At 53.4% G+C, this 13,397-nt stretch overlaps 1 protein-coding gene across 1 annotated transcript; it reads right to left on the reverse strand.

Moving 5' to 3' along the window:
• Nucleotides 1–606: 606 nt before the first annotated feature.
• HMOX1 (heme oxygenase 1) lies at nt 607–7,864 on the reverse strand. The gene is made up of 5 exons (XM_007456260.1): nt 7,807–7,864; nt 6,501–6,621; nt 3,814–4,305; nt 2,377–2,476; nt 607–1,321 (listed from the first exon to the last, which is right to left on the reverse strand). The coding sequence occupies exons 1-5, from the start codon at nt 7,827–7,829 to the stop codon at nt 1,191–1,193; spliced, it is 867 nt and encodes a 288-aa protein (XP_007456322.1). The 5' UTR covers nt 7,830–7,864; the 3' UTR covers nt 607–1,190.
• Nucleotides 7,865–13,397: the final 5,533 nt, after the last annotated feature.

Below are 13,397 nucleotides of genomic sequence, written 5' to 3' on the forward strand. Positions count from 1 at the left end.
TTTAAATCCTTCCTGACCCTCAGAGAGCATTAACACTCCTCACAGCTTTTCTCTGAGGATCAAATGAGATGGTATCATGGGTGAGATGATTAGCAAGAATCACAAAACAGTGATCTTCCTTGTTTCATAATAGTATTATACACTGTTGGTATTTTACATGCATCTCATTTGCTTCTCAAAACAGATGAGCTGGGTCTCACTGTATTCATGTTAAAAGTGACAGAACTGGGCCCCAAAAAGGTTAATAACTGACCCCAAAGGCAGAGCTACAAAATGGAGTAACAGGGATTTGAACCAGGGATCATACTCCAGTCCCTAGGATTCACTGTACAGGACACAAATTTTACCCCAGAATCTGCTCATTTCAGCCTAACAGGGAATCCCATCCTCAGTAAGGCCGAGTCTTGCATCAAGCAGGGTTCACCACAAAGATCTGCCCACCGACTGCTTAAAGGTCACCCCCCCCATCCTCAGAGCAGAGCGCAACATCCCAAACCAGCTCCTGCCATCCCCACGTTCACCCCTTCTCCCCACCAGGCTTTCAAGAAGCAAGTGAGGAAAAGTCAGCTCCCCAAAGGTACCAGAGCCCAAGAAAATCACCTCAGGTTACTATTAAGCCATGTAGTTTATTATTTCACATCAAAGTTAGCGACCAAGGCCACAGTGCTGTTAAACCCCTCCCTCCCACCCCAACCCTGTTATAAAAACAAAACAGAACACAACAAAATACCGCAGCTCAGGCCGAGTCAGGAACGAAAAGTGGCTCCAACAAAAACAAGACGGAAACACGAGACACAACATCTTTGCACATTTATACAAAAATTGCCATGGCCCAGGGGGCAGGCGGTCACAGCATGTCAACAAGGAGACCGGGGACCCAGGGCATTTGGAGGTTCACGACAGCAGTCACTTCTGGCTACATCTTTTGGGCTCTACTGCAGGAACGGGGTGGGGAGGGTGCCCTCGGGGCTGGGCAGGACCCCTCGTCCCACTCTAAAGTTCAGGTCATTGGCTGGACGTGCTTTTGGTTGGGGGAGATGCCGCAGACTCCTTTCTTCCAGAGAGGGACGCAGGGAGACGGCAGGGACCCCAACGGCTGCTCCCACCCCCCATGCCCAAGGGAGGGAAGTCGGCCAAGAGGCTGCCCCTCTCCAAAAAGAGTTCACGGCCAGGAGCCAGCATGCTTACATTCACAAGGTGTAAAGCCCCACGGCAACCGTTGCCACCAGAAAACTGAACGTGAGGACCCATCGCATGAGCGGCACCTGGGAGAGGATGCTGAGCTGGGGCTTCCCCCTGGACGCCTCCGTGGGAGCAGAGTCTGAAAGAGAAAGGGGACAGTGTCAACACCACGAGGACAGAGGTGGGCCCGTCTGACAATCACAGAAAGACAAAGCAGAGGGGCCTCAGCAGGGTCTAGTACAGTCCCGCTCAACGCAAACCAGTAGCCCTCTGGCCACTGCTTACATACCTCCGAAGACAGGGAGCTTACTACCTCTCCAAGCTCTCCAGTCTTCCATTTTCAGCTACATCGTGAGGAAGTACCCTCCAGGGATACCCAGGGGACCACACTTTGAGAACCAGTGCGTTAGGGCCAAGTCCCCTCACCCCCACCAGGTAGCCAATCCCACCAGGACTGGCCACATTCCAACGTTCCTGGGCTCAGTCCCGCCAACAGAGGGATCGACATGGGCCTAGCACACATGAGAAAGCCGCAGGGCAGGCGGGCGAGGGTGGCCCCGGGAGCGAAGGCCTGAGGTGACCTGCCAAGCAGGTGGCTGAGCCTCACCCCTCCCCTCCCCCAACTCCCAAAGCCACACTGCCACCCACAGGGGTATCAGGGGACATTTGGTGGAGCACTTTGGTGCTTTTGGAAGTTTCCCAGCCGTTCTCTCAGCACAGCCACCCCGTCAAGAGCTGTCTGAGAAGTGTGAGGGAGGGACTGACACGAGACACGACCCCAAGGTTACGTGTCTTCCCCGCGTCCATGGTGGGGGAAGAGCTAGCAGCTGTCCTGGGCTCCCTGCCCCATGTCAGGGCTTCTCTGCGTGGGAACCATTAAAAGGCCCCCAAAGGAACCTCAATTAAGAGGGGAGAGGGCTTTGCTGTGACTTCTGACGGTCCTTGGTGTGCAAGTCTTCCTTTTGAGCCAGTGACCTAGAACGAGCCCAACCTCCCTGATTCTAGAACTGGGGAGACCGAGGCGTGGAGGGGTCACCCACGTGGCTGCAGTCACCCGCTAAAGGCTGGCCCCACGCCCTCTGCCCACGCCCGACTTCGCATTTAAAACATTGAGGAGACAGAAGAGTCAACAGGTGCTGGAGCCAGAGAGCTGCGCCATACACCCTCCAAATGCCAGCCCCTGGAAGCCCTCACCTTGCGCCCTGCTGCCAGCCCGCCTGCGAAGGCCTGGTGCCTGCGAGGGGCTCTGGTCCTTGGCGTCCTGAGTCAGCAGCCCCTGCAACTCCTCAAACAGCTGCAAGACAAAAGACACATGTCTCTGTGAGAGGTGGGGACCGGCCAGCTGAAGGGAGGTTTGAGGTGTGTGGTTGTGAAACATTAGGACATACCAAAATCACAGGAAAGATACTGAACATCCATGGACCTTTCACCCAGCTTAAGAGATAAGATGTCACAAGTCCATCTGAGCCGCCTGCCTGCTCCTCCCCAAATACTCCCCAGTAATAGCCACCCTGAATTCAGAGTTCACCGTGGCCACTCACGCCCTTATGTTGCATCCCTCTGCAACTTATGTCACGAGCGGTACCCTAGCAGGCACTCCATTCTCTTGGTGAGATTCGCCCCTGGTAAGTGTGCTCCATGGTATTCATTAGCCAGGGTTTACAGATGAGAAAACTGCAGCTCCCAGAGATTCAGTGCCTGGGGCCGAGGCTAACCCAGAGGTCAGGCAGCACAAGCCAACTCTCCCATGGGGCTCTGGCTCCGAACCTCCCGTTCTTTCTACACCACCTCTCTGAAAGACAGATTTTTTTGGAGGACTGACCAGGTTTTGTGGGCGATGACGTTGTTCTTTAGGGGAATGCAAGGAAGGGGCATTGCTCCATTAAGGAGTGCTCGGACCAGGCTCTTCTGGGGTCCCAGGCTGGGAATAAAGAGCCAGGGAGAGCATAAGCTGGGAGCCCCAGTCCCCATGGGGCCTCCAGGTGGGGGCAGAGTGATGGAATTCTACAACATCCGGATTAGAAGAAACCTCACCCACCCTGGGAACACACCCACCCCCAGCCCTGCCCAAGAAGTCATCCTTCAAGGCAAGGCCTCGCTTGAAGCTCACCTTGCCCTAGATTTGAGACACTTATAGAAAGACACATTCAGCCTCCCTGGCTGGGCTGAGGCCCAGAAGGCGGAGGCCATGTCTACAGCACCCGTAACCCCTGCAGTGCCAACCTGGCTATACACAAATGCACAGGCAACTTGTATGTTGTCACAGAGGATTGCCACAGAGTGCCACAATGGTGACGCTCACAACCCACAATAACCATAGCTAATATTAGACAGCTGATGCCATGCCAGGCCGTGCTATTAGGACCTGATTGATTTAAATTCGCTTAAACCTCACAACTCTTACGAGATAATGTCATTTCCCCATTTTACAGACAAGGAAACCGAAGTACAAAGCAATTAAGGGATTTGTCCAACATCACCCGGCCAGTAAGTGGCAGAACTGGAACCCTGGCCCCCGAGCCCCTGCCCCTAACCGTGACCCTCGGCCCCCACCTCCCCTGCTCTGCGTGAAATGTCCCTGGAGGAGCAGCTGGGGGACGCGGCGGCCACGCAGGGCGGCCAGACCCTCACCTGGATGTTGAGAAGGAAGGCAGCCTTGGCCTCATCGAGGACCCTCTTCTTGACCTCAGGGGTCATCTCCAGAGTGTTCATACGGGAGCGGTACAGCTGCTTGAACTTGGTGGCACTGGCGACGTTGGGGAAAGTGAAGGCGGCCAGGCCCTCTCCGGAGCTGGGCAGGTCCAGGGCCTTCTGAGCGATCTTCTTGAGGACCTGGCCCCCAGACAGGTCACCCAGGTAGCGGGTGTAGGTGTGGGCCACCAGCAGCTCGGGCTCGGCGCGCCCCACCTCTTGGAGTCGCTGCACGTAGCGCCTGGTGGCCTGCGTGTAGGGGATGGCCTCCCGCCAGCGGGACCCGTACCAGAAGGCCATGTCCTGCTCGAGGGCCCCCCTTCGGTGCAGCTCTTCCGGGAAGTAGAGGGGAGTGTAGACCGGGTTCTCCTTGTTGTGTTCGATCTCCTTCTCCAGGGCCACATAGATGTGGTACAGAGATGCCATTAACAGCTGAAACCAGAGCGAGCAGGTCGGTGTAAGAACTCCCCATCCAGCCCCTTCACACTACTGCCTTCAGAGGGAGCCTCGCCACCTCCCCGGGCCGGGCCCCCACCTCCTGCCAGCCCCTCCGATCCCCTCCACACAGCAGCCAGAGGGAGAGTCACAAGAGAGAAATTCGATCACGCGCTGTCTGGGCCTAAAACCCTTTTATCACACTGCATAAAACACGCAGCCTCACTTCATCCTTGGAAAAATCCAACAAAGGCATAGCTATGCCCATTTTACAAAAAAGGAAACTAAGGCTCAGAGAGAGTATGCGACATGGAGGTCACACAGCTAGTAAGAAATGGAAATGGAGCCAAGCCCAGGCATGGCTAGGGGGGCCATCCTGGCTCTGGAAAATGTACATGAATGAAAGTACTTATAGGAGATGCCAGGCACCTCCGGCCTTTGACCTCTGGATGACCATCTACAGGGCATGGCCCTCCTCCCCAAAGGACCCCTCTGGAAGCTGAGCTGGGGGACAGGGCCAGTGCTCCTTGGTTCGGGGAACTCCCGTTACACATTAATTCTCTAGTTTGAGTTTGAAAGAGGACAAAGGATAAATGCTCTGGTTGAGGTTTCCAGATGATTTCTGAGCCATAAACGTTCACGGCAGCACCATTTCTCACCGGGGCAGAAAGCCAGGCAGCCTGGGCCTTCGACTATGACCAACCTGGTTCTAACCCGGCTCAGCCAGTCCTCAGCTGTGTGACCATGGATAAGCCACTCGCCCTCTCTGGGCGATGTGAGGTCTGAGTGGGTCTGCACAAGTCAAGCCTCGGTTCCCTTCCCTGCAAAGAGGGATAATCCAACCACACAGTAATGGGCTGGTGTGCAGGTCCAGCAGGATGACACAGGTAAAGCACTAGGTGCAGCCTGGCACTTAGCCCTTGAGTCAGAGACCATGGTGATAAAAAATGCTACCTCCATCAGCATAATCCAAGTGAGCACTGGGTCCTCTCGCGGACCTTTGTGCTGCCTTTGAACTCAGTGGCTGAGAAGGAAGACCCAGTCTACAGTGGCTGGGGATGGGATACTCTAGCAGCCACGTCCCCACTGCCTCTGTCCCAGCCTCATTTCAGCAACTGTATGTCAGCTTTTTTTTTTCTTTTTGCGGGGGGGCGGGGGGAGGATGAGGGAGCAAGGGCATAGCCCAGGGCCCCAACCCCTTAGAGCTGCACCTTAAATCTCCCTTCACTGAAGCACCTCTCATGTTGGAAGTGGGAGAGACTCCCGAAAGCAAAAGGCAGGGGTGTCAGGAGTGGAGGGCTACAGCTCCCCAGCCCCACAGCTCAACCCGAACGAGCCTTTCCTCACACCCAGCACCTGCCTGCTTCTTTACCACATGCTTTCCTTCTATTTGTATGAATTTCACAGTTGTACTGGTAAATAGCAAAACCTGTGCCTCACGTACAACGGGCACTTAAGAAAACCCTGCAGGGAATTCCCTGGCAATCCAGCAGTTAGGACTCTGAGCTTCCACTGCAGGGGGCACGGGTTCGATCCCTGGTCGGGGAACTAAGATCCCGCATGCCACGCAGCACAGACAAAAAAAAAAGAAGAAAAGAAAACGCTGCTGTTGAAAAATCTCATTTCCTGGATGAGAAAAAGGTACCTTAGGGAGGATAGATGAGGTGTCCTTAGTCTTACTATTAGGAAATGGATGCGCTCGGGCTCGAACCCACATTCCCCCTTGCCTTCAGAGGCAGATGAGAACTAGATCAGAAGCAATAAGCTCTGAAATGAAACCAGCCTTGGTTCCATTTTGGCCTTTCCCATTTACCTACTGGCTGTGTGACCTTCTGGTAATTACTTCATCTCTCTGAGCCTTCCCTTCCTCATCTTCCTTATCAAGACTGAGGCACTAATTAGAAATTAAGTAAAATGCCAAGCAGAGCCTAGGTGGTCAGCTGATGGTAATACTGCCCCAGCCCCTCCACAACACCACATAGCAGGCTATGAATCTGCTGTGTGACCTTGGGTACGTCACCTCCCCTCTCTGAGCCTCAATGTCACGACCTGTAAAAAGATTCCCTTGAACATGCTCATCTGGCCCCTCAGCATCCCTGGTCCCCATCCCCACTTAAACCACTGCCCTGAGCCTTGGGAGCACCCACACCCAACATTCCCTCTGCCAGGGCTGGTACCACCAGGCCACATACCTTAAAGCCTTCTCGGGTCACCTCACCCTTCTGAAAGTTCTTCATGAACTGGGCATTCTCCGCCAGGGTGTGCACCTCCTTGGTGGCCTCCTTCAGGGCCTCTGACAAATCCTGGGGCATGCTACAGAGAAAGGGAGGGACGTGAACAAGGGGGGGGGGGCGTGCTCTGAGCAGAGTTCTTCCCAACGTTGAGCTTCTGAGGGTACCCCCACCTGTTGGCAAGACTTAAAGAGATTTCAGCTTTTATCAGGCTTCTCTGCAGAAATCCAGCCTCCCACCTAATAAACAGCCATGTTCCCAACTGCCTTAAGATGCAACCCCATCCACACTTTTCAGCCATTAAGATACTATGTAACACGGTCCCCCCCAAACCAAGAGGGAAGTCCTGGTACCAGTTATTCGCAATGGAGGAGAGGGGGCAGCAGCACAACCCAGGGAGAGGCAGCAGTTGGCAGGATGCACATTCACATTCACCTTTGTAAGTGCTTTGATTGGCGTTTAGACCCAAGATTCAATTCATTAACTTTGCTGAGCTCAGATACAAATCTCATGACCGCTCACAATATTTTGCTCATCACAGAAGTGTTTGAGTTAAAAAGGCTAAGTAAATTCAGCTTTACTCAAGGAAAAGTCCCTTTCGGCGAGTATTTCTGCCGTACGTCTGCATCCGCCTCCGAGAAAAGGGTCATTTCTCCTTTCTCTCCCACACCTCTTCCAGAAACATCATCCCCTCTTCTGTATGTGCTGATCAAATTCTTGGGAGAAGGAAAGGAGCCAGACTGGGAGGGGGACAAACCAAGGTTCATATCCCAGCTAGCCAGGGAACCTTGGCGTTGCTGCCTCCCCCAGCTGTACCATCCTCATCGGTAAACGGGGACACAGAAGCCACGGTGATGTCCTGCTCCTGCATTCAACAGGTAGTGAGAGGTGGATGCGGCCAAGAGGGGGCTCTAATGAGAAAAGCAGGCACTCACAGCCAGCCTTGGACAGCCCCCAGGATCTCGGATTCCGCACACGGCCACCTCCAAGCACACACAAGTCCAAAACCAAAAACAAAGTTGGATCCCACGGCAACACTCCCATCGGGTCACCCACCCGGGGCCAAGCATGTAATTCGTCTTTCATGGCTCCGACTACCCCGCCGGGCGGGACTGGAACCCCTCTCCTTCCTTATACCAAAGCCCAAGAGACCGGCCGCCCAGCGAGGTCGCTTCCTGCTTCCCGGCTGAGTCTCGGCAGCTCGGCGGGAGGGCAGGGGCAGGAGCTGCCCCTCCCGGGAGAGGCCGGTCCCTCGCCCCGCGCTTGCCTGTCGGGCTGCGGGCGCTCCATCCTTCTTTGGTGCTGGTGCGGGGGCCCGGTGCTGGCTCCGACGGCTCGGATCGGGCTCTTGGAGGCGGGAGAGCGACTGTGCAGAGCCCAGACCGCGCCGTCTATTTATCCCCGGGGCGGGTCACGTGGCTGCCGCCAGACAGCCGATCCACACTTACTGGCCCGACATTGCAACACCCGCGAGGACCGGCGCCCCGCCCGCCCCCGGCCTGCGGGGGTGGAGTAGGCGCGGTCATATGACCCTTGGAAAACAAAGCTATTTAAAACAGGACGTGAAAAGAAAAGAAAAAAAAAAACCCAACAACTTCTGGAAACCTGAGCAGCTGTGCGATCTTGCCACTTCCAGAGCCTCCCACCCAGTGATGGGACTTGAACGCTCCAGGGATCTGAATGGTTCCAGAGGGCTGGGAGGCAGCGCTTCTCAGAGCAGGAGGTGGGGCGGGTGGGGCAACGTCAGGGACTCTCCGACCCCAGAGCCTGCCTGCAGTTCCCCGCTTCCCCCTCCCCAGGCTGCTCCCTAAGTATCACCTCCTCCCGGGTCCCTCAGCTGGCAGCCTGCCTCCTCATACACCCTTTAAATGTCCACTTAGGGCCTTTTTTTTTCTCTTGAGAACCTACTACGTGCTAGAGACCGCACTGTTTTCATGGTTCATCCCTCCAGTTACCCTGTGGGGTAGATCACTACCATTTTACAGACAGCGAAACTGAGGCTGGGGAATGAAGTGGCATGCCCAAGGTCACACATAAAGCAGGAAGACGGGACCCAAGCCCCAGGGTGAGTCCAGGTCGCTGCCTGCCTCCTCCAGGCCTTCTTAGCACTTGGTACCCAACTGGACAGCAATGCTGGTCATCCAGACCACCTCCCTGCTTACCTGCATAGGGGGTTTTTCCAGGACTCATCAGGTCTGATTCATCTCATCCTCAGTGCCTGCACCAGGCCTGGAACAGGAGCTGGCCCTCTGATCAACTATGGAATTAATTATGCAGGAGATTGATCCCTTAGGACTGGGGATAAGGAGGTCACTGGGTGAGCCCAGATGACAAAACAAACAGCGAGGATGATTCCTAAAGCCCCTTCCCAATGCTGCAATACTGGATTCTAGATTAAACAAAACAAACAACGAAGGTAATTTTGGCTCATTACAAGAATGTTGTTTGTAAACAGGGTAGCAAGTGCCCCATTTCTGAAGGAATGTGAGTACAGGCTTGAGGACCGCCCGTCAAGCACGGATTCTCCGACTGGTGGACTACGGTGGCTTAGGCATTCCTTCTCAGCTGTACCCCTGTAGGAGTCTCCAGTGTTTGGAGGCAGTCTGGAAGAACCAGGCAGGTACAGGAGGTCAGTGTGTCCATCCAGTCCAAGGTCAGAGCTCCGGCCCATGATCCACACTCTTCCAGGGTCACTGACCTGAATTTCAGTCACCAAATCAATCCAGTGACCTGGGGGTTGCTGAGCCTCCTAGATAGAAGGGCCATATGCCAAGGAGTTCAGCTCTTGTTATAAATCATATACCCACCTTCTGCTTCAATGAACAGTGATAGCAATACTAACAGCTAATGTTCACTGAGCACTTACTGTGCACCAGACACTGTACTGAACACATGTACTAACTGATTAAATCCTCATAATACCTCCATAAGGTTGGTACTGTTATTGTCCCCGTTTTACAAATGAGGAAGCTGAGGCAGAGAGGTTAAGGGTTTGAACCCAAGCAGTCTGGCACAAAGATTTCAAAATTTAAGGTGCAGTGTCATCTCCCAGAATACAGTGGAGGGGGAGACCACCCGAAGGAACATGGTTATCCCACTACAGCCCAGAAGTCATCTCCAAGGCTGTTCTTGAAAGGCTCATTCTACAAAGGGTGGCATTTACTGGTTCACAAGATTCACAGAGGTCAGACCTAGAACTGGAACTGCTAAAAGATTTCAAAAAAGAGTTGCCAAGAACTTTCTAGAAAGAACAACTATTAGAAACAGATGCCCCCATTAGAATGTAAGCTACAGGAGGGCAGGGGCTTTGCTTTGCCTTGTGAAATCTCCAGAGACTGGAACCATGCCTGGCAAGTAGCAGACAACATTGAATGAATGAATGAATAAATAAATAGTTGCCACAAGATCTCTTTCTGGTAAACATGATAATATTGCTAGGCTGCCAGAAAGGGCTGGAATCAAGCTACAATTACAAATTGCGATCTGAGCCAAACTTTATTGAACACTTACTATGTGTAGAACCTTTACGTGCAAGATTGCATTTAATCCTGGCAACAGCTCTGTCATTTTCATCTGCGTTTTGTCCATGTAAATATTAAGGCACAGAGAGGTTAAGTAGTTTTCCCAAGTCACACAGCTAGTGATAACAGAGCCAGGATTCAAACCATGGCACTTTGAAGCCACAGCCCATACTCCTGACCCCCACACCACATGCTTTCTTACAGGGGGGCTAGTCTGTCCTCCAGGAGTTTAGAGGATAAAAGTGTGAAGGTCTGAATGCTTCCCATCAGCCTGTCCGTTCAGAAATCCCAGAAGGTAAAGCTCGTGTGATCTGACATCTTCGTACTTAACATGGGAGAGCAGAGGGCCCAAGAGGGGAGTGACTTCCCCAGGCTGTGCCCCGTAGGACACAGAGCCTTCAGTGACCCAGCGTTCCTGGCTCCCAGTCCGGGTTTGCTACTCATTCCGGCTTCTTCCCTGGGAGCCCCTGACTCGGTAAGAAGAGACCACCCCTCCATCCCAGAAGACCCCAGGGCAAAGGAGGCCGGGTCAGAGTTGACCTAGTGTCTCGTCTGTCCCAGTGTTGAGCTTGTGGCCCTTCTCCGTGCTGACTCAGCTTCCTGACTTACCCCCCCTTCCCTGTCCTCAAGCAACTGGAATAATGTGAATAGTATTCTTTCTCCTCCTGTGGTAGGCTGAGGTTCACATCCTAATCCCAGAAACCCCGCATGTGTTACCTTACATGGCAAAACGGTTTTTGCAGATGGGATTAAATTAAGGATCTTAAAATGGAGAGACTATCCTATATTATCCTCATGGGCCTAATGTGATCAGAAAAGTCCTTATACGAGGGAGGCTGGAGGGTTACAGGTATGGAAGGTGATGTGATAAGGAAAGCAGGACACAGAGAGATTGGAAGATGCTGTGCTGCTAACTTTAAAGATGGAGTTAGGGGCCACGAGCCAAGGAAAGCAGGCACCCTCCAAAAGCTAGAAAAGGCAAGGAAGTAGATTCCCCCCTAGAACTCCAGAAGGAACGCAGCCCTGCCCGCCCATTTCAGGACTTCTGACCTCTGCAACTCCAGAGAATCAATCTGTGTTGTTTCAAACCACTGTGTTTGTGATATCTGCCACGACAGCTTTGGGAAGCAGGACAGGGATGGATAGAGAGACCCTTCCTGCCATTTCCCAGCGTTACAGCTTTATTGCATCAGAGAACCCACCACCCTCTCTCTGGGATTTCCTTTCAGAGTCAAATGCTTGAGCAGCGGAAACGGGCCACTTTTGTATGTGTGCTGGAGGTACGAAGCTGAAGAGGCTAGAAGCCCACCTTGACAGAATGTGGGTGCTCAGGGTCCTAATGAAGTCTGGGCCTGGGGAAATGATCCAGAAAGGGGGCAGGGGGCACCAGAGACAAATGTGAATGGAAATCGGAAAGAAACACTGGGGTGTGCTCTGAGCCAAGCATTCTCCCAAGCGGGTTCACGTTTCATCCTCCCCAAACCCAGGAGGTGGGCGTTTATCTGTGGTGGGCAGAATCATGGTCCCAAGAAGATGTCCTTGCCTAATCCCTGCAACCTGTGAATATGTTCTATTACCATCGAATAGGGTCATACTTTGCAGATGTAATTAAAGTTACAGACCTCAAAGCAGGGAGATCACCCTCCAGTCTCTGGGTGGGCCCAGTCTAGTCACAGGAGCCCTTAAAAGTAGGGAACTTTCCCAGGCTGGAGGCAGAAGAGACCTGGCAGGAGAAGTCAGAGAGACATGAAGTGTGAGAAGGACTCAGCGATCGTGATGCTAAATCAGAGTCAGGTCAGGGTGGGCCATACAGGCTGGGAGATGTTGGGGGTGGGACGTTGTTTTGGGGCCACAGGGAAAAGGCACAGCCGAGGCCCCAGGTGGCACAGACCCGGCAGGGACAGGCAGCAGCATGGAGGCCAGTGTGGCTGCAGCAGAGAGTGGGAGGGGACAGGGCAGAAGATGGGAGCAGAAGAGATGGGAACAGAGCCTGTAGGGCCTGCAGGCCGGTGCAAGGACCTTCTGCGAGTAGGGGAGACTGCAGGGCTTGGAGGGGAGGAGTGCTGGGGTCTCACTTGGGGTTTCCTGGGATCAATCACTGGTTGCTATGGGTGACACAGGACATGGGCAGAAGGCTACCTACTGCACAAATCCAGGGAGAGATGATGGTGGCTTGGAAAGGACGGGGAGAGAAGTGGCCTAGGACATTCATATTTTAAAGGCAGCGCTACCAAGAATGTCCGAAGAACAGGAAATGGGATGTGAGAAAGAGGAGAAGTCAAGGATAACTCCAAAGATGTTGGTTCAGCCAATGGAATTGTCAGTTTACCGCAGTGGGGGACCTCAGCAGCTCAGTCTTGGACAAATCCATTTTGAGAGGTATGGGACAGGGCTTTGCCAACGCTGTGCAAACTCTTGAGTTGGAAGCTTCTACCCTTTTCTAGAAGTTTCACTTCCTCCTGCCAGCTGTGAAAGCTGCCCTTTCACCAAGCACCCCGTTGGAGGCTGAGGAAGCAGCTGGTGACTCAGCAAAATCTGCCTTTCCTGTCTCCGCCAGTCCCCCCCTCCCAACCATGACACAGCAGAAACGCAGCTGGTGTGAGGGCAACGTGGAAACAGAGACTCAGCATTCCGAAGGCGCCGCCCACCCGCCTGCCTGGAAAACAGAAGTGGTTTGGACTGCAGGGAGGGGCAGGGCTGCAGCTCCCGAGGCTCCAAAGTGAAAAACAGAGGCGAGGCCCCCGCTGAGGCTGGAGGAACACGGGGTTCGAGGGTGGGCGGCCTCTAGCTTCAGCTGGACCGGTATTCCAGGAGAATCGGTGGACCCCGGCCTGGGTAAACAGGGACACTCAGGGTGTCCTGACCACACCCATGCCCCACACAGACCTTGACCCAGCGGGTGTGGGGTGGGGGGGTGGCATGGGGAGCGCAGTAGTGATGTGCAGCCTAAATGGACCGCAGCCTTCCTCTCTGCAAGGCAGACGAGCCCAAGTCCTGAAAACCATCCTCAGTCTGGACTGTAAAACACTGAATCTTTCAGGGTTGTGAGAGACCTCACAAAGAAGGTTGAAACCCCACCAGGAGAATGGGAGGAAAACGTTTGCTCCACGTGTAACAGACAAAAGATGAACATTCCTAATAAAAGAGCTCCCCATGTTATATGTGTATAACTGAATCACTTTGTCCACTTGAAACTAACACAACGTTGTAAATTAACTGTACCTTAATACAAATAAAAATAAAGTAAAAAAGAGAGAGGAAAAAGTAGAGGGCTCCCCAAAGCAGTAAGACGGTCACCAGGAAATGTTAGCTTTTTTTTTTTTTTTTTTTTTTTGGG

Source organism: Lipotes vexillifer, unplaced genomic scaffold, assembly GCF_000442215.2.
Source record: "Lipotes vexillifer unplaced genomic scaffold, Lipotes_vexillifer_v1.1 scaffold728, whole genome shotgun sequence".
Lineage (NCBI taxonomy): Eukaryota > Metazoa > Chordata > Mammalia > Artiodactyla > Lipotidae > Lipotes > Lipotes vexillifer.